Here is a 22,142-nt window from a genome sequence, read left to right as displayed (position 1 = left end):
TGAGTTTACACAGATTACTGCAGAAACGTAACACACATGAAATGCGTGTGTTCCAAATAACGACCTATTATTTCCACTCTAAAACTCCACTTCACTCCCAGATAATCAATCAAGGCATGAGCTGGGAAAAGTTTGTGCACGTTCTAAGTCGGAGGGGGGATGGAATAGCCGGCTGCTGGCAGCTTGTCTTTATCAGCACATTTAGAGGACAAAAGATGCTGGCGGAGAGGTGTGAACGGATTTAAGAAGCGGTTTAAGGTGGGCCGGATCTACGAGTTTTTTCGTAGGCTCTGGTAATTCTAGTGTTAAGGTAAATTTGGGTGCAACTGAAAGTGGTGTGACACAATCAACACAGTAGTCAAATTCATGTGGAACAACAATTGGAAGGACCATAGCCCAGTGGTTTAAATACAACTCTAAGAAACTATATGACCAACTGGGTACATCTTCATGTCTTTTGTGATATGGAAAGTGATTACACTTACACTTTCTTGTGAAATGTAGATATGGATGCCTTTCTGAAAAAAACATATTTTGCTCTCCTAAACATATTTAAGATTGATATTGTTTAATTTCAAATAGGTATGTTTAATCATACTTAGCATGCTTCATTATTGTTCTACAGCTTTGTCATTAGTCTGGAATTTGCCATACACACAGAATGTGCATGACTGAAATGAAGTGCTGCAATTAATATATTACATTTCTACATATTAAGTATGATACTTCAAAAGATTTTAATTTGAGATACAATTAGTATAAACCCAATATTTTAAGCAGGCTAGAAAATTTGTGAGTTATTTAAAGACAGATACACACTGTTTAGGGTTTCCACTTTAATGTTGCTCAAACATTACCTACTGTAACTTGAGGGACTTGGCCTGGTAAAAGGCTAAGCAAGGTGTCAATAAAGATGCCTCATATGTGCAATTTGCAAAATCTTCTTCATTTTACATTAGTTTCCTACAATAGATCACAAATAATGCTTACAAGCTAATTAAAACCACTGAAATCCTTGGTGTGAATGTTCTCTGTGGATGTATACATTCTATAAGAGCCAAGCTCCTCTTCTATGTTTAACATTTTGCTAGTACAGGCTGTGGCAGTTCTTTGACCATGAGTGAAGTAAACTTGCCAGGCAAAATGTCATCTAGAAGATTAATTATATCTTCATTGGAGGAGGAAGAGGAGAGGGGGAGTTTGCTTCTAAAGAATATTAGTTACCAATAAGAATCTGCCAGAAAAAATAACAAATTATAAATTGTGTTGTGAATTCTCAATCCGAATTCCATCCTTTCCCATTTCAAAGTACTACTCAGCCCAGACTTTTACATCAATACCCCAACTCCACCAAAAAAAAGCAGTTTTAATAATAATAACCTAAAATATGCATCATCCTTACCTGACAATTGGTCTGTTTGACTTTGGAAAGGTTATTTCTCTAACAGGTTTCAGATCCCAAGTGCTCCATAGTCTAAAATGAACACATTATATCTAAATTAGGCAAGAAGAGGCTCTTTCTTGGAAGAATGCGTTAAAAATGTACAATAAAATGCACTTTTAAAAGCTAAAATATTTTGCATCTTTTAGTTGTGTATTTTTTAGCAAAGAAATATGTTATAGCTATTCTACACATAAACATAGCAAATTTTACTGAAAAGGACCCAAAATTTCACTCTATAGAACAAAATGTTTTCAAGCTCTACAAGGAGATTTTACTATACAGCTTTTGGAAGTGCAGTGCAACTTTGCAGTCAACCAATCAGCCATATCAGATTCTTGTTGTACAATGCAATTCTAGTCTGTAACTGGTATCATACCCAGCCGGGATGCCTATATAGCGCCTCTGCTAGGAGAGGACAGCTGCCCTGGTTGCTATGGGGGTCATGGGAATCGAGCTGGGAAGCTCAATCCTATAGGGGCCCGTGGCCACCGCCAGGGGGCGGGTTCTGGTTCCTGAAGCCCTGGAAGCCAGCACTTCCGCCACAACAGGAAGTGCTGGCGGAAGGTAGTCCAGGGTCACCCGGAGTGCTTCTGGTTGCTCAGCCGGCACTTCCACCACACCAGGAAGTGCCGGTGGAAGTTCATTAAGGGGCACCTGGAGCATATCTGGGACAGCATAAAAGGGGCCGTTTTCCAACAGTCAGGGGCTGGTGTTGGGCGGAAGGAGACAAGGCTTCGGAGTGTGGAGAGAAGGCGGCCCGAAGATGACCATTGTGAGGCCAGAGAGAAGGGTGATTGGTGGTGGAAACACTGCATGCTGTGCGGGACTGTAATATTTGTAAATAGAACTATAAATAAATCGTGTGTGGTGGACTGAAGACAGTGTCTATCTGTCTGTGGTCGGGCTGGCTTTCACACTGGAAACTTTTGAAAACTTACATCTATATAAAAAAAACCTGCTGATGATCAGCGATTAGTTACCGCTTTCCTTTATGCAACACACATTATTTCAGTGATAACAGACAATGAATTACCCAAGTACATATACAGGTTAATTTCTGTTTCTAACTCATAGCACCAAAATTTCTCTTTGATGTAAAAGGGATATTTAACTCTTTAGTTTAGGGCTTTGTCTTCATTGTCCACAAAAAATGGAAATATGTAGGAAAGCATTTAAGGAAGAGCTTCAACTGAAATGAACAACACAGACAAGACATCATCAACCGTTGACTGCAATGAGTTTTAAAAGAAGGCAATAACAATATCTATTGAATTCCAGTTAATTTCTCAAATAATGTTAAGTTTAACCTTTTAGTTGATAATTGCTTAGTCGGTGTATTTCTCTTGTTGCTCCCTTCAGCTAGTGATGGGTTGTTCAGAAAAACACTTTCAAATCTGACAGCTGCTTGCAAAAATTTGTGAATTTCCCCTTGGGATTAATAAAGTATCTATCTATCTAAAAAATACCTTTATTGTGAATAAACAAACTATTTTTTATCATACATGACAGGCAGATTGTTTACCAGTCTCATCTTTTTTTTTTTTAAGGAATTCATTGTGGCTTTGCAGGCTGGTATTAACTATGAGACGTTTGTACTTTCAAATGGGCAAGTATCCAGATATCGCCATAGTGCTTTATTGAGCAAACGTACTTACCAATCCAAATGAGTTCCAGATGGTGCATAACCGCATCATCAATTAGTGATTATTTAATTAAGGTTCTGCACAGGCTATTTTTAAACTGCACAGACACTTTACCATCAAATATGAGCATCTTTCTATTTTCTTTTAGAGTACAGGGACACCACCCACCCCAATCCCCTTAACTTAGTTTAGTGCAATTTGAATAAACATTAATGGACAGAAGCGTTATCTGTCTTTAACACTAGAATCCCTGAAGGCTACAAAAAAACTCGTAATCCCGGCCCACCTTAAATTTCTTCACACCTCTCCATCAGCATCTTTTGTTTTGTAAATGTGTTGATCAGCACAAGCAGTAGGCAGCCTGCTATCCCACCCCCCCTCCTCCACCAGAGCTCAACTCGGGCAAAAAGTTTTTCCAGATCAAGTCCTGTTTATGTGCGTGTGAGGTGCCTGGAGTTATATAGGGTAAATAATATATTGTTATATGGAACACATGTGTGATCCATGTCTACAATGATCTATGAAAATGTAGGATGAAATGCAAGGCAGGAATTGTTGAACACATAACTAAAAAAGAAACGTTTTTCATATTTTAATAATAATTGATAAAACATAGACATGAAGTGTGGTGGGCTGGCACCCTGCCCAGGGTTTGTTTTCTGCCTTGAGCCCTGTTTTGGCTGGGATTGGCTCCAGCAGACCCCCGTGACCCTGTAGTTAGGATATAGTGGGTTGGACAATGGATGGATGGATGGATGGATAGATGGATGGATAGACATGAAATGTATACCTGTAGTGCGTGAAGACTGAAGTCCAAATTCCAAATAATCAACTTCACAAAGGGTACAAATATAACAAAACAAGTGTGCTTTTATTCAAGGATATAACTGTAGAAAAAGAAATCGAGGTGGGTACAATGTTGACATGACTGCTTGGGTGGTGCAGAGGTAAGAACTGCTGACTAGTAATCAAAAGGTTGCGGGTTCGATTTCGAGGGTGTCCGTTTTGAGTAGTGAGTTGCTCTTATTGTTACTATTATAGAAAAAAAACGTACATTTGATTTGAGTCTGTAACAGCCAGTTTAAATTTATGGTACTTGTAAAATTTAGTGTTTTATTTTATTTATTCAGTTTTATTCTCTCAGTCATGTTCACACTCCCCCCTATCTGACACTGCTAATTTTCAAATAAAGACATGCTATAACAGAGGTGAACTCAGATGAGGATTCTACATCGGAGAAAGAGAACAGAAGCCCTTCCTTCAAGAAACGTCCACTCACACATAAGAACAACACAGCTACACCAGGAATAAAAGCGAAAGATGGCACCATTTGGAGGCAGCAACAGGTTGAGCGTCACCCTGCCAGTCAGTCTGCCACACGCATGCCCTTCAAAGAAAAAGCAGGGCACACCAAACTTGCCAAGGTATCGTGCAAAGTCCTTTTAGTGATTTATGTTTTGTGATGGTCTTTATATGAAAAACATTTATATGTTCCTTATATAAAAACCACATCATGGAGGGAATTGGTTAGCAGGCTGCTTGCTGCTTGTGCTGATTGACACATTTTCAAAACAAAAGACGCTGATGGAGAGGTGCAAAGGAATTTAAGTTGGGACGGGATTACGAGTTTTTTTGTAGACTCCAGGGAATCCAGCGTTAAAGACAGATAGACAAATATGCTAATTGTGCAGTGTGAAATGGAACAACAGAAATTAAAACCATACTTCAAGGTTAGATTCCAAAATTCCATTTAAATACCTTTAGGTCCCCTACATAATTTTTAAAACTGAAATGCAACTAATGAACAGAAGCAATAACTAGAAGACATTAAGTAAAAAAGCCTCCATATACAGGTGACTGGAATAAAAGCATTAGAACCCATTAAAATAGAAACATGAATTACCTAACAACTCCATTTTCCAGTCCCCCGGCAATCACATTGACAGAAACTCCCTCAGGCTGGTTGGAGAATGCAACAGAACAAATGATTTCCCTACAATGAACATGTCCTATGAGGTCCCCATTTACAGTCCAGAGCCTCAGGTCACTACCACCACCAACTAGGAAAACATAAATGTGTTAAATAAGTGTTATGTATTCAAATGGAACATAAAGGAAGTATTAGATCAATATGTCATTTATTTGCACATTCAAATCATACTTCTAGAAAGTTTAGAAAAATATTTTTGGAAATAAATAATAGTGATACTTGAGATACCATTAGAATTAACAAAATCTAAGTAAATTTCTCTAAAATTATTAATTCATAATAAAATACATATTATATAAACAGAGTCAGATTACTAGTGAAGAAATTACTACTGTTGAATGCTATTTTTCACCAAAGTATGGATCCACAAAACTGGTCTCACTAATTTATTATGGAGACAAGGTGCCAGTGGAATCCAATGGATTTGATTTCATACTAAGTATGTGAACACAACTCTCTCTGTGCCAACACAGGGACTAAATGGGACATAGCAGCAGCTCTGTAACTTCATACTCCTGTTACACTTTCCACAAGATACCACAGAGTACACAGCTCCATTCTACTACCCTGGCATTGACTTTCCTTGGAAGGCTAAGTAATGTGATTCCTCAGTAAGAAGAACACACCCTCTTGCTCCCCCTTTTAAAAATGTGGAACCACCACCACCATCTAATTCTGCTAGCACGGTATAAACGTTCCAATTGCCCAAAATCTGTGTTTAATGTATCACTAATGCACATAAAACAAAAAAAAACTAAAACAAATTATATTTAAGTTTATTATATTATGGGTAAGCAACACAATGGCACAGTGGTTAGACACTGTTTGTGTGGAATTTTATGTTCTTCCATTGCCAATACTGGTTAATCTGTAGTCACTTTAGTTACCTCCCATATCCTAAAAATGAATATACTGTGTAAATGAGCCCTGTAGAAGAGAGAACAAGTACAGTATGTGTATCCAAAGCCACTAAGTTAAATTCCTGTACATTAAGTACATTAAGAATAAAAGTGATTCTGATTTTGAAATAGGTTTGAATTTAGTTTAAGAATGGTACACATGTTTTGCTTGAAATGTTGATGTATTCATTAATCATGAAACATTATTAGAAAAAAAAAGTTATTTTTTTCTCAAATAATAAATAGATACACATTGAAAGTTTACAGAATGGTATACATCTGACTATATTATACTGTTTATTTATGTTTTAGCAATGTGAATGGTAATGTCACTACTCACCTGAATCACAAACAGTTGCAATGTCTCCCGTGGTTTCACTTGCTGAAACTGCTGAGACAGGGCTTTTATGCCCAGTAAGACTCTGAACATAACACAGTCTGTAACAAACATGTAGCTTAATGAACACAGAGACAGGAATAATATCAAATTTAAATATGCAATTATTTATGTTGAGGCAAACTTAAAAGTTTGTTAACCAACAATTTAATAAATCTGAGTATACTTTTTATTGTACACTCTATGAAATCTTAGTTTTCAATGTTTCTAACAGTGTAAGTTCTGTAATTCAAACAGCTGAAAATTTCAAATAAAAGTATTTTTACAGACGAGCTCTCTTTGTTAAGCTCAGATGACTTACATATGACTAAACAGACTTATCTATTTGGGACTCAATCGAAGAATAACAGAAGACACTAAAACTAAAAAGGGGAATGTAAAGGTACAAACCTATTTAAGTCCCATATTATGCAAGAGCCATCCTTGCTGACGCTGATTAAAATGCTGTAAGGTTTACATACAAAGAGGCTGGTGACTTCTCCTGAATGCCCATACAAGTACACCTGTGACTCCACTTCCACTTCAGAGGGCTAAAGAAAAAACAGTATACCTGATATATAGCTTGTTTTGGTAATAATTATCTATATAAATTAAAAATGCAATATATATGTTATATAAAAAAATCTGGATTAACACCCATCTAGAGCAAAACATAGCAATTTAAAAATATATATATAAATCCCACAACAATCTGTGAAACAAAAGGAAAAAAATATACACACACACACACACATATCTATACACACATATACATAGATATATACAGTATATATTTATAATTTTTTTTCCCACACACACATACACAAACACACATTCATTCACTGGTAACTTTATTAGGTGCACCTGATTGTTAACAGATATCATCTCCTCTAACAAATACCCACATTTTTGTCAGCAACCTAATATGTATACCACACTGACGTGGTCAAGAGGTTTAGTAAGATAAGATGGATGAACTGTCTGCAATTACAGTGGGCCATGGAGCATACAAGAATGGTGGCGTTTTGCACTTTACGGAAAGCTGGCTTCCTGATATACCTGACACTGTTTTAATGTTAGATGAATTTCATGCTATTTGAGTAGACAGAGACCAAGTGTGGTGTGGAAAAAAGACAGGAGGGGAACTGGTAATCTATGCAAATAAGTAATGCTGTAAAAGGGAGCATATTACAATTAAAACTACAGTCAGTAATTCAGACACTGAAATTCTGGCTGTCAGAATTTGTTCACATTATTTGCCCAGGAAGATAAAATAAATCTTCCTTATTAATGTTTGTATTCCACCCTCCATAAATGGTGACCTAGCAATGGAAATGATTTATTCTGTCACCAACACTTTAATGATGACTCGCTCTGACCCTGCAGTTAAAATATGTGGCGACTTCAACCATGTGACTTTGGAATGAACAATGACACATTTATATCAGTTTGTAAACGGTTCTCTCGATGAAATAACAAACTGGACCTGCTGTATTCAAATGTTAAAGATGCCTTTAAGTGTAATCTACCCGTTCCTTTATGAAAATCTGATCACAACCTAATTCATCTTATTCTCAGCTACAAGCCTGTTATTAGACGGCAATCTGTTACCACCAGAATAGTAAGGAAGTGGACCCTGGAGGCTAAAATGGCTCTAAATGACTGCTTACAAATGACAGACTAGGAAATGATGTGTGAGTAACTTGGGGACGATATTAAGGGACTCTGTCACTGCATCACAGACTATATTAACTTCTCTGTTGATACAGTGGTTCACCTAAAGACAGTGCATTGATTTCAAAACAACAAGCCCTGCATTACTAAGGAGCTAAAAGGTCTCCTGAATGAGAAAACAAATCCGGTGACAAAGCGGCTCTGAAGTACGTACAGCATGTGCTAAAGAAAAAGCTGAATGAAGAAAAGAAAGCTTACAAAAGCTAAAATATTAAACAAACTCACTTAGAACAACATGAAGGATGTCTAGAATGGTCTTGGGTATAATTACAGGACTCAAGAAATCCAGATCTCAGGATCTAGAAAGGGATATGGACAAAGCTAATGCCCTTAACCAATTTTTAATAGATTTTTCCCTTCCACTGCTACCTTCTTTTAAAGACCAGCCTCCCCACACCATCTCTACTACATCAATAATTCCTACCTAATAAACTGAAATGGCCAGTGACAAGTCCACCTCTTACCATCAGTGTGGACTGTCCATAACTGAAGACCAAGTAAGGAGACAACTGAGGAAGCTAAACACAGGAAAAGCAGCGGAACCAGATAGAGTTAGTCTTTGAATTCTTAAATCCTGTGCTGACCAACTTTGTCGTGTCCTCTGTCACCTGTTCAGTCTGTCCCTAAGGTTTCAGAAAGTGCTACTCAGTGTGGAAAACATTCTAAAATTGTTTTTGTTCCGAAAAAGACAGGTGTCTTTTCACCTAATGACTACAGTCCAAGGGGCACTTGCATCTCAAATCATGAAGACTTTTGAGAGACTGGTCCTGGACCTACATGAGCCCTCATATGGTAGACCAACTGGACCTTCTGCAGGTTGCCTATCGGACAAAGATTGGAGTGGAGGATGCAATTATCTATCTGTTCTACAAGGTTTATTCTCACCTGGACAAAGCTGGCAGCACTGTGAGGATTGTGTTTTTTGATTTCTCTAGTGCCTTCAAAACCATCTGGCCATTCCTGTTAAGGGGTACATTCAGATATATGCAGGGTGATAAGCCTATGTTGTCCTGGTTAATGGACTATTTTTAGGGCAGACTGCAGTCTGTGAAATTCAAAGACTGTGTTTCTGATATGGATGTGAGCACCACTGGAGCATGACAAGAGCAGTCCTGTCTCCGTTTCTCTTCACTTTGTATAGCTCCGACTACAAATATAACACCAGGGCACGTCACTTGCAGAAATTCTTAAGATGATTAGGCACTTGTGGGGTTAATTGATGAAGGGCATGAGACAGAGGAGAGGAGTCAGGTGGAGAAGTCTGTTTCTTGGTGCAAACCAAGAATTGTCTGCATCTTAACATCAGCAAAACCAAGAAACCAGTTACTGAATTTGCCGAAGCAAACAGCCTCTATGTCTGGCTACTATTCAAGGAGTGGATGTAGAGGTGGTCCACTCCAACAAGTACTTATCGGTCTACATCAATGATAGGTTGGACTGGTCACGGAACAGAGAGAACTATGTAAGAAAGGGCAGAGTAGGCTCTTTTTCCTTAGGAGACTGTACTCCTTTAATGTGGAAAGTGACATCCTTCACATCTTCTGTAACTCCATGATATCTAGTGATGAGAGAACATTGCCAAGTTCGTTTTGCCGTGAGTTCCACAAAATCATGGAAATGTTTGTGATACTTGCCGAACTTGGCGAACTGCATTGAAGTTAATAGGGAAGGACTAACTTCATAAACTAGATTTGACTAGATTATAATGGTGCAGTCATCTTTAAAGTGTCCCTGAGGGCTAGGGAAACATCTGCCAACTATGCTGGACTAATTATTGTGACCAAAAAGGTGACCTGAGCTGCACAGCAGCAGTGCCAACCACTGCACCACTGTGCCTCTGTGAAATCAAGGAAGAAAAAATGCAGTCTGAGCCATGCAATCATACATTTCATTAAAACAAAGCGGAAATTGAAAAATTGCAGTCAAAAGTCAGAAAAAATATGTAGGTCTTTTAAGGGCATAAAATTCAAAGTGGCGTGTCATGATTGAAACTGCTGGCTCGTTTTATTTTTTTTTTTAAGTTGCACTGAAGGCTCTCTAAACTGTCTGTGCTGAGGCTTTTCACTTTTCATTCTATCAAAAAGATAAAAAGGTCTTGTAAATAGTAATAAATCTTTCGTTACTATTATTATTTCATAGAGTCTCATCTGTTGGGGGGGGGGGGGGGGGGGGGGGGATCGGCATCAGGCACAAGGTTTGTTTTTACTCTCGCTGCTCCACATGGCTAATTATTATGCATGCATATGGCACACACCTCCTTCATTTATGTTGATGTGAAACTATAAATCAACCTACACATTTGGCTTACAAGCACACATAACATCCCACAGAGTCTGTAATGCAAATGATCAGCATTATACACCCGGGGGGTGGTCCCATCAATCAACAAAAAAGGGCGAATGCAGCAAATTTGCTGCGAATAACGCTTTGGTGAAATTCGCTGATAATAATAATAATTTTAAAAATTTTACATTTTATTTAAATAGCGCCTTTCCCATGCTCAAGGCGCTTCACAGAGTCTTAGAAAAAACAGCAGGGTATATGTAACATTGGATACAAATGTTTTCCTAAATACAGTAGAACAATAAAACAGATAACAAAGCATTAAATAGAATAAAGAACAATAAACCAGAGTAAAATACTAAATTCAACAATAAAAGAAAAACCTAACAAATAACCTAATTTGTGATATAACAGAGACACAAATTATCCTGAGCACCTGGGCAGAGAGGTAATCTGAAAGAAAGGGCAGAATGTTAAGTTAAGTTAAAAGCCTTCCTAAATAGATGAGTTTTAAGTTGTCTTTTAAAAGAATGAATGGAGTCAGCTGATATAATTAATTTCGGGATGTCATTCCAAAGTCTGGGTGCTATGGAGCTGAAGGCCCTGTCACCCAGAGTGCAGGTTAGTGTGAGGCATAACAAGATTACCAGAATCAGAGGACCTTAGTAGGCGAACAGGAGCATAGTGATTTAGAAGGTCACTGATGTAGTCCGGTGCAAAGCCATTTACAGCTTTGTAGGTTATTAATAGAATTTTATATTCAATCCTGTAAGATAGAGGGAGCCAGTGAAGGCGAAGCAGGATGGGTATGATGTGCTCACTGTTGCTGGTTCATGTAAGGACTCTTGCAGCAGAGTTTTGAATCAACTGGAGCTGTGATAGAAGATTAGAAGGGGCACCTGCCAGCAGGGAGTTACAATAATCGATGTGGGATGTGATAAAAGCATGGACAAGTTTCTCAGCATTAAAAAAGGAGAGGAATGAGTGAACATGGGATATGTTATGGAGGTGAAAGTAAGAAAGTTTCTTAATGTGGTTTATGTGGGCAGAATAAGAAAGGGAGGAATCAAAAATTACATCAAGATTCCTTGCATCAGAAGGAGGTCTGATGAGATCACCGTCAAGAGTGACTGAAAAGGAACTCATTTTCTTAAGTAGAGCTTTAGTGCCAATTTGCAGGAGTTCAATTTTGTTGCAATTTAATTTTACAGAGTTCTGCTCCATCCAGGTTTTAATTTCACTGAGACAAGTTGTGAGCTAAGAAAATTCTGATGAAGTTGCACTTTTGACATTGAAATAAAGTTGAGTGTCATCTGCATAAAAGTCAGATAGGACTTGAACCACTGGAGGGCAGTGCCAGAAATACCCAGCATGTTCTCCATTCTGGACAGTAGAATGTCATGTCTGACAGTGTCAAATGCTGCACTGAGGTCTAACAGAATTAATAAGCTGGCTTGTCCAGTGTCTGCTGCCATAAGAAAATCATTGGTTACCCGAAGAAGAGCAGTTTCACAGCTGCGCTGCGCCCTGAAACCAGACAGAAAGGGTTCCACCAAATTATTAGAGGTTAAGTAATTGGTGAGCAGGGAGGCTACAACACGCTCAAGAACTTTAGACAGAAAAGGTAAGTGGGAAATAGGCCGAAAATTGTTAAGATCGTCACCATCAAGACCAGACTTTTTTTAACATGAAAAACAGAAGCGATTTTAAAAGTGGCTGGCACAAACCCATTGCCTAGGGATTTATTGATTATTGTCGTAACAGTCGGGGTTATGGCATGAAGGCAGGATTTAAGAAGTGTAGTTGGCCTTATCTTACAAAGAAGGTCATTAACAAATGCCGATGTGACTGGTGAAAATTTAGAAAAGAGTGGAGTGGGAAGACAGGGAAGGATATAAGTGGATGATGGATTTATGTTAGTTGAATTATTTAGATATTTAATTTTATTGCGGAAAAAGTGGAGGAATTTTTCACAGACTTCAGCAGAGGAGGTAATTGGGCCAGATGCAGGTTGAAGTAATTTATTAACTGCAGAGAACAAAACCCTTGGGTTTTCATGGCCACTTTCTATTATTCTGCCATAATGTGTGTTCTTGGATGCAGTTAGTGCATCCCTGTAAGCCCTCTGATGGTCAGAGAAAGCCTGGATGTGAACAGTGAGGCCAGTTTTACGTGACATTCTCTCAAGGTGTCGGCCAGTTGCTTTCATAGATCGTAGCTCTGAATTATATCATGGAGCTGAATGCTGAAAGGAAACCTCCTTATGTTTTAAAGGAGCTGTTTTATTGAGTGCTGAATGAAGGGCTGAGTTATAGTGGTCAACAAGACTATCTAGTGTTGATGGAATAGGTGAAGACAGAAAAAGATCAGAAATGGATCCAGCAAGAACAGAGGTACAGATATTTTTAAGGTTACAGAAAGAAATTTGACGTTTACAGGTAAGAGGAGGGAGAGGTAATGAGACAGTGAATAGCGCTGTTTTATGGTCAGAGAGTCCCAAATCACTGCTATAAGTGTTGCCGACAGATAATCCAGATGTGCAGATCAGGTCCAGTATATGACCACCAGACTGGGTGGGGAAAATCAACATGCTGTACCAAGTCAAAACAGTCCAGTAAGGATAGGAATTTATTTCTCAGTTTACATGTAGTAATGTATATATGGATGTTGAAATCGCCAACAAGAATGACTCTCTGGAAAAGTGAACTTAAGTGGGTTAATAATTCAGTCAGTTCAGATAAAAAAAAAGCATTGTATTTCGAGGGATGATAGACAACAATAAGTGAGACAGGACCAGAATTTGTTGTCAGCTTAAGAGCCAGACACTCGAAAGACAATTGACCATCAATGGGGATTCTTTTGATGTTTAAGTTCGATTTAGCAATTACTGTGACTCCTCCACCTTGTCTTGAGCTGTGAGGCTCTGTGAAGTGATGTAAACAGGTGGGGTCACCTTCGTAACAGATGTAAAATTATTTGGCTTTTGCCAAGTTTCTGTTAAGCATAGCAAGTCAAGGTTTGAGTCTGTAATGAATTCTGATAGCACCAGTGCTTTGCCATTAAGAGATCTTGAGTTAAACAGTGCAATATTAGCCAATGTGGGTTTGTTGTGCACAGATCCATGACCAGAGTTTATTTTAACATATTGCAGACTGGGCACACTGACACTCCTATTTCCAAAGCCGAGTAGGACGACACATTCCTGAGAAAACGCTGCCAGTGAACTTTTCATTTGCAGTCCGGCTGTGGCGGTGACCTGACCCGCAATGTAAATATTTCGGGTGCCGCACAATACCATTGTCTTTTAGGACATTCCAGTCTGACCATTTGCTGTGGACAAACTGTTTAATATGAAGGAGTTTGTTACGACAGTATTTTATCATAGTAGAGAGCAATACTTATCTGATGGTAGCAAAGAAGCAGCACAGCACAGTGGAGAAGGTGAGACGGGAGGCGCAGATTAGTGGAAAGCAGCAGAAAAAGCGTAGTAGGAAATATTACAAAATGCACATGAAGATACCAAAATTCGGAGGTTCCAACATACAGCCACATACATATAACACTGGATATTACAGGCGGGATCGCTCAGAGACACATCCAGCTGGGTGTAAACCTCAGATCATTTCTTAGTCATTAAGCACGTATAGAAGGAACAGAGAGCAATCCAGTGTATAAAACATAATCAAGAAGACAGACCATTCCCGGCTCATAGATCGTCACGGTGCAAAGAAATGTCAATAGGGCTCGTCCATGTGTGCCACAGAAAGACTCGGTTGTCCCTGAGGCTGCAAACCCAGTCAAGGCAAAGTCCATAAAAGTAAATCCAAATCAACACAGTTCGAGTCAATTGCATCCATAAACTATACATACAATAAAAAGAAGATGAACAATTGCAAAAAGTTTAGGTTTAACGTGAATTTTAACGAAAAGTGTTGATGACAGGGAAGAGCGGCAGCAACATGTGTGTGCCAGCGTCCCCTCCACAGTCAGACTATCTGATCAGTATTAATGATGGCCAGTGCAGTTTTCTATGCTGTGGTGTGCTGGGCTGGTAACATGAGAGACCCACTGAATCAACAACTTAATTAAAAGTAGCTCAGTTATAGGGCACACTCTTGTCTCCCTTGAGGTACTAGCAAAGGAGAGAATTAAAACAAAACTGAGTGCCATTATGAATTATTTTGCACATTCTCTCTCTGATACACTAACACTGAGGAGTTTTAGCCAATGAATTATTCAGACTGGGGGACCTTTACATCAACAGCAATACGCCTACATAATGCCTCATGGCCAAATCAAACCTTTTCTTTCTTTTAAATTTTCTTGCTTTATAGTCATTCTGGTGTGTTTTCAGGCCAAAGAGAGAGTGTGTTTATTCATTTACTTATCTATCTATTTATGCATGCATTTTTTAAAGTGCTTCTGTGAAAATTTGAATTTCCCTCTTGGGCCAAATAAGGTTCTATATATCTAGTAGTTTTTTGGTCATAAACAATGAAGAAGACACATGAACTAAAAGCAATTTGTGCTAATTGCTGGTGGAAGATGTGGGACAGCAGTCCTTCAGTCTCCAGGGTTTATAGAGAATGGTGCTATAAGCAAAAAACATCAAGTGAGTAGTAGTTCTGTGAGTGAAATTCCCTTGTTAATGAGTGCAGTCATGGGAGAAATGGCTAGACTCTTCAAGCTAGCAGACTGGTCACAAACACAAAAAGTATTGGCTCTTTATGACAGTGACTTGCAGATGACCATCTCTGAATAAACACCTTTTGGGAATTGAAGTGGATGGGCTACAGCAGTAGAATACATTGAAGTGCTCCACTTGTTTCACTTAAGAATAAGAAGATGAGGCTAAAAAGGGCAGTTGATCATAAAAAACTACCCTAAGTTCTTGTCTATAAGCCGGACTCATGTATTAGCCGGAGACCAAAAATCATACGAATTTTTAAAATAAAATCGTATCATAGATAAGCCGGACTCATGGATAAGCCGAACGTACTATAACCTATAACTAATAGAAGGGAGGGAGGTCAGTGGTCTCACTCGCGCCCATTTAATTTCTTTAAGGGGGGAGAGAGTGTGAGATATTGGCGTCTCTCTCACTCCCCGCATGGCGCGGTTGGAGCGGCCGGAGCGCGTTCTTTCTGCTCTGGGCGTCGCCGAGTCAACACGAGCGCGTAGCGGTCATTTAAATTGTGATTTTATATGTAAGCATATTTAAATATATATCGCGGATTTCTGCGGACAATAGGTCTTTTAATTTCTGGTACATGCTTCCTCAGTTGGTTTGCCCAGTTGATTTCATACAAGGGACGCTATTGGCAGATGGCTGAGAAGCTACCCGGCTTACTTTTCTGTCTCTCTTGCGCTGACTATCTGTGATCCTGACGTATGGGGATTGAGCAGGGGGGCTGTTTGCACACCTAGACGATACGGACGCTCGTCTAAAAATGCTGAAAGATTATCTTCACGTTGCTATCTTTTGTAAAGCTGATTCCTGAAAAGACATGCTGCACAGTGCTTCGCATACTTAAAAGCTCGAAGGGCACGTATTGATTTTTGACTGAAAAACAAACTCTCCCTCTCTCTCTCTTTGTCTGCTCCTGACGGAGGGGGTGTGAGCTGCCGCCTTCAACAGCTTTGTGCCGCGGTGCTTCGCATACTTAAAAGCCAAACAGACATATTGATTTGTTTGCTTCACTCCTTTGAAGAGGAAGATATGTTTGCATTCTTTTAATTGTGAGACGGAACTGTCATCTCTGTCTTGTCATGGAGCACAGTTTAAACTTTTGAAAAAGAGACAAATGTTTGTTTGCAGTGTTTGAATAACGTTCCTGTCTCTCTACAACCTCCTGTGTTTCTGCGCAAATCTGTGACCCAAGCATGACAATATAAAAATAACCATATAAACATATGGTTTCTACTTCGCGGATATTCTTATTTCACGGGTGGCTCTGGAACGCAACCCCCGCGATGGATGTATAAGCCGGACTTATGTATAAGCCGATATTCTATTTTTTCATTTTCACAACTTTTTTCCTTAGATAAGCCGCGGCTTATAGACAAGAACTTAGGGTAAATAAGTGAAGATTTCCCTTAAGTATACAGATTTATGTGGCAACATGTACTGTACATGGCAGGGTCAGAATTTGGCACAAACAGCATGAATCCACACTCTTTGGGTCAATGGATTTGACTGTTGCTGGTAGAAAAATTGTTTACGGAATGTTTTCTAGGTACACAATTAGGCCTCATTTGAATGTCAGAGCAAACCTAAGCATTGCTGCTGTTCACTCTTTTTTGGCCAAAATCTGCCTTTTCTCAAATTGATATATCCAGCATTTCATGTAACAAAGTATCCATTATTTCAGGCTAGTAGCACAAACATTACATTACATTGACATTAGATTACCAAAGTCTGCAGATCAAAATATAATTGAGAACCCAGGCAATGAGGTGGAAGAGAAGGCCATAGCTTGAATGTTTGACTGAAAAAGAAAGAAATTTAAGTACATGCATGATGATATAGTCAGCATGGACCAAAATCCCTAATAATTATATTCAGCATCTTGGCAAATCCAGAACTTGAAGAACCCAGTGGGTTCTGAAGGCAAAAAAGTGTCCAACCCTGTACATGTCAGATGTACCTTATAAAGTGCCCACTGATTGTGTGTGCTATACAAATATATACACACATATATACATATATATACACATATATACATATATATATATATATATACACATATATACATATATATATATATATATATACACATATATACATATATATATACACATATATACACATATACACATATACATATATACACATATATATATATATGTATATATATATATATATATATATATATATATATATATATATATATATATATATATATGTATATATATATATATATATATATATATATATACACATATATACACATATACAGTGGTGTGAAAAACTATTTGCCCCCTTCCTGATTTCTTATTCTTTTGCATGTTTGTCACACAAAATGTTTCTGATCATCAAACACATTTAACCATTAGTCAAATATAACACAAGTAAACACAAAATGCAGTTTGTAAATGGTGGTTTTTATTATTTAGGGAGAAAAAAAAATCCAAACCTACATGGCCCTGTGTGAAAAAGTAATTGCCCCCTGAACCTAATAACTGGTTGGGCCACCCTTAGCAGCAATAACTGCAATCAAGCGTTTGCGATAACTTGCAATGAGTCTTTTACAGCGCTCTGGAGGAATTTTGGCCCACTCATCTTTGCAAAATTGTTGTAATTCAGCTTTATTTGAGGGTTTTCTAGCATGAACCGCCTTTTTAAGGTCATGCCATAGCATCTCAATTGGATTCAGGTCAGGACTTTGACTAGGCCACTCCAAAGTCTTCATTTTGTTTTTCTTCAGCCATTGAGAGGTGGATTTGCTGGTGTGTTTTGGGTCATTGTCCTGTTGCAGCACCCAAGATCGCTTCAGCTTGAGTTGACGAACAGATGGCCGGACATTCTCCTTCAGGATTTTTTGGTAGACAGTAGAATTCATGGTTCCATCTATCACAGCAAGCCTTCCAGGTCCTGAAGCAGCAAAACAACCCCAGACCATCACACTACCACCACCATATTTTACTGTTGGTATGATGTTCTTTTTCTGAAATGCTGTGTTCCTTTTACGCCAGATGTAACGGGACATTTGCCTTCCAAAAAGTTCAACTTTTGACTCATCAGTCCACAAGGTATTTTCCCAAAAGTCTTGGCAATCATTGAGATGTTTCTTAGCAAAATTGAGACGAGCCCTAATGTTCTTTTTGCTTAACAGTGGTTTGCGTCTTGGAAATCTGCCATGCAGGCCGTTTTTGCCCAGTCTCTTTCTTATGGTGGAGTCGTGAACACTGACCTTAATTGAGGCAAGTGAGGCCTGCAGTTCTTTAGACGTTGTCCTGGGGTCTTTTGTGACCTCTCGGATGAGTCGTCTCTGCGCTCTTGGGGTAATTTTGGTCGGCCGGCAACTCCTGGGAAGGTTCACCACTGTTCCATGTTTTTGCCATTTGTGGATAATGGCTCTCACTGTGGTTCGCTGGAGTCCCAAAGCTTTAGAAATGGCTTTATAACCTTTACCAGACTGATAGATCTCAATTACTTCTGTTCTCATTTGTTCCTGAATTTCTTTGGATCTTGGCATGATGTCTAGCTTTTGAGGTGCTTTTGGTCTACTTCTCTGTGTCAGGCAGCTCCTATTTAAGTGATTTCTTGATTGAAACAGGTGTGGCAGTAATCAGGCCTGGGGGTGGCTACGGAAATTGAACTCAGGTGTGATACACCACAGTTAGGTTATTTTTTAACAAGGGGGCAATTACTTTTTCACACAGGGCCATGTAGGTTTGGATTTTTTTTCTCCCTAAATAATTAAACCCATCATTTAAAAACTGCATTTTGTGTTTACTTGTGTTATATTTGACTAATGGTTAAATGTGTTTGATGATCAGAAACATTTTGTGTGACAAACATGCAAAAGAATAAGAAATCAGGAAGGGGCAAATAGTTTTTCACACCACTGTATACATACATATACATACATATATACTGTGAGCTGCGAAGCTAATAGTACCCCCAAAAGATACAGACGCCCCTGGGAAAACCCCTAGGAAACATAGACAGGCTACCTTCACATTTCTCCTTTCCCTTCTGGCCAGCTCTGTCGCGTAACCTGCCTCTCGCGCGGTGCTCCGCCTTCTCAAAAAGCCTCCACAGGCTTCTCTCAGTTTGTTAAACTGATTGCTTGCATCTCCTTATCCCTCTCTCAGACATTCTCTCCTCCTGGGGAAACTGTCATCTCTGAGTTGTCATGGAGGAGCACGTTTAAACTTTTGAAAAGAGACAAATGTTTGTTTGCAGTGTTTTGAATAAAGTTCCTTTCTTTTCTACAACCTCCAGTGTCTCTGTGCAAATCTGTGACCCAAGCGTGACAAGTGGTACCAGGAATGGTTGCACAGATGGATGCACAGTTGGAAGCCGAATACATTTTTCAACTCGCCCAGAATGTTCCGCTTCCACCACCACCAACTCCTGCGCAAGTTGCTAGACGAGTTGTCCCTTTGCCTCCGCTTCCGGACAATCCTAAGAATGTGCTGATGAAGATGGGTCTGTCTGATGACCTGGAGATGTTTCTTTTGGCTTTTGAACAAGTGGTGACTTTGTTAGGATGGGACAAACGTCATTGGGCTGTTATCGTCACCCCGTTCTTATCTGGTGACGCCCTCCTTTCATTACGAAATGTACCTAACGTAAAGCTTGGCGATTATGATTTTTTGAAAGATCAAATTGTTTTGCGGAAAGCCACGACCTTTTTGTCGAAAGGTTTTGCACTTTACAACTGGAGGTTGGATATGGACAGTTCCATCCGTGCACAAATACAAGATTTGATTCATAAAGTGCAATGCTGGTTTGAGGGAGATAAGATAGAGCACATTGTAGAAAAGGTTGTTATGTACATAGTGCTGTTTGGAATACCTGCACCCATCCGAGATGAGTTTCTTCGTCACAACCTTGAATCACTGGATGTTATTTCCCAATGTTTAGAAGGCTCGCAGACCTCTTTGAAAACAAGCGGTACCTTCTTTACTCCGTATCCTGTATTAACACCTATAAGAGATCGCCCAGAGTATACTCGTCAACTTGACCGTGGACCGGAACATCGTCAACCGTCAGCAACTGATAATCGGATGTCGTCCGCTAGGCCTCCAGGGAACGCAGTTGGTGAAATCACAAATGAGATGCCTGCTTCTGGAGAAAGAGGTCGTGGACGTCGCCGATTCAGTGGCGCTGAACGAAGATGTTTCCGGTGCAATCAACCTGGTCACTTGGTGAGAGATTGTCGTCTGTCTCCAGCTCGTTCAATGGAAATTGGCATAGCGGAGGTTTGTTGCTCGAATATCCCAAATCCGTCGAAAAACAAAGATGGATTATTTTTCTCGGTGAAGTTCGGGGGCCGAGAGGTGACAGCGTTGTTGGACTCAGGCAATGACCTTTGTGTTGTCAGACACGACTGTCTTGACGACAGTTACCATAGTAATACTGACACTGTAAAAATACGCTGTGTACATGGAGATGTTAAGAACTATGAGACATTACTTCTTCCTTTAACTTATAAGGGTCGTCACTTTAAAGTGTGGTCTGCTGTTTCTGATTCATGCCCTTGGCCGTAGCTGATAGGCAGAAGGAATGCTCTTTTTCCTATATTAATGGCTGAACACTGCACGCCAGTTGATTCGCCTGTTGAACCTATTCCGGGGGAGGGAGACGGGGAACTGGTGGCAGTTGGGAACAATTTAGATCCCCAATTACATATTGAACCAGATCTCTCCAGTGAGTCTGAGGAAGACTCCCCTCACAATTTCTCAGATGTGTATATATATATATATATATATACATATACACATATACATATATATATATGGAAGAGAAGGTCTGTGATACGGTTTGCATATTTGCAGTTGGAGATCCACGAAGGGAGAAAAAATGAATCACGTATCATAAAATAGTTCAACTGGGACAACGTAAAAGTAAAATTTAAGGCCAGTACAAAAAGCGCCAGAGAGTTGACCGAGTCTTGGCTATCAGATGAAAACGCCATCAACAGACACTTGGACATAAACCCAGCATATGCCAACTTAAGAAGGACATATAAACAATGATTAAACTATACAACCCCCCCCGCCCTTGATCATACTGACTTAGTCACCGCCACCCACCCCCCCCCATACTGAATGTGTTGCTATATATTGCCTTTGATTCTTGTAAGTCTAAGCATTATCCTCTGATGAAGACCCCTGATAGGGGTTGAAAGCTCAGGAATAAAACTATTTTATGATACGTGATTCGTTTTTTCTCCCTTCGTGGATCTCCAACATATACATATATATAGATATAGATATATATACATATATATATATATATATATATATAGATATATATATATATATACTAGCAAAATACCCGCGCTTCGCAGCGGAGAAGTAGTGTGTTAAAGAGGTTATGAAAAAGTAAAGGAAACATTTTAAAAATAACGTAACATGATTGTCAATGTAATTGTGTTGTCATTGTTATGAGTGTTGCTGTCATATATATATACATATACACATATACACACATATACAGATATATTATATATACATATACACATATTTTTTTTATATATATATATATATATATATATATATATATATATATATATTTTATATATATATATATATATATATATATATAGATATATATATATACACATACATACATACATACATACATATACACACATAGATGCACTTACAATAACATAGAAATCAATATAAACAACATTAACATCATTATCATATGAGAATATGAAGTAATATATAAGAAGCACATTTCATATAAATATAAATTATTAAACAGTAAAATCTTCTTCCATAATTTGCTACCGTGACTTTTCGTTGGTCTGTCCAGGATTTTAAATCACCTGTAGCTTGCAAACCGTTTCACCTATTGACTTGAAATCTGGTACACATATAATACGTCACGTCTGCTATCCGCTTTATGGGTGATGATTGTATTACTCTTTTTATGTTTATTTTATTTTAGAATCAACTGCTATCTGCGCACACCAGGGCGGCCGTGGGCAGATGCGTATGGTGTATTCACTCCATGTTATCGTGCATTGCGCTGTCACTGGTATTTTGATAAAAGAATTTGAACAATATATAAGAAGCGTATAAATTATTA

At 38.8% G+C, this 22,142-nt stretch overlaps 1 protein-coding gene across 1 annotated transcript in view; it reads right to left on the bottom strand.

Annotated features, from left to right (window-relative positions):
• Positions 1 to 22,142, bottom strand: part of LOC114666077 (lysosomal-trafficking regulator-like) — a 125,588-nt gene that overhangs the window by 5,428 nt on the left and 98,018 nt on the right. Inside the window, exons 19-22 of the mRNA XM_028820815.2 lie at positions 6,764 to 6,903; positions 6,317 to 6,414; positions 4,991 to 5,147; positions 1,403 to 1,474 (exon numbers count right to left, since the gene is read on the bottom strand). Coding sequence (XP_028676648.1) covers positions 1,403 to 1,474; positions 4,991 to 5,147; positions 6,317 to 6,414; positions 6,764 to 6,903 — 467 coding nt within the window. The remainder of the gene's footprint in view (positions 1 to 1,402; positions 1,475 to 4,990; positions 5,148 to 6,316; positions 6,415 to 6,763; positions 6,904 to 22,142) is intronic.

The sequence above is a fragment of the Erpetoichthys calabaricus genome, chromosome 15 (assembly GCF_900747795.2).
Source record: "Erpetoichthys calabaricus chromosome 15, fErpCal1.3, whole genome shotgun sequence".
NCBI lineage: Eukaryota > Metazoa > Chordata > Cladistia > Polypteriformes > Polypteridae > Erpetoichthys > Erpetoichthys calabaricus.
Note: the sequence above shows the minus strand (reverse complement) of the source record. Positions and strands in the feature narration are given on the sequence as shown.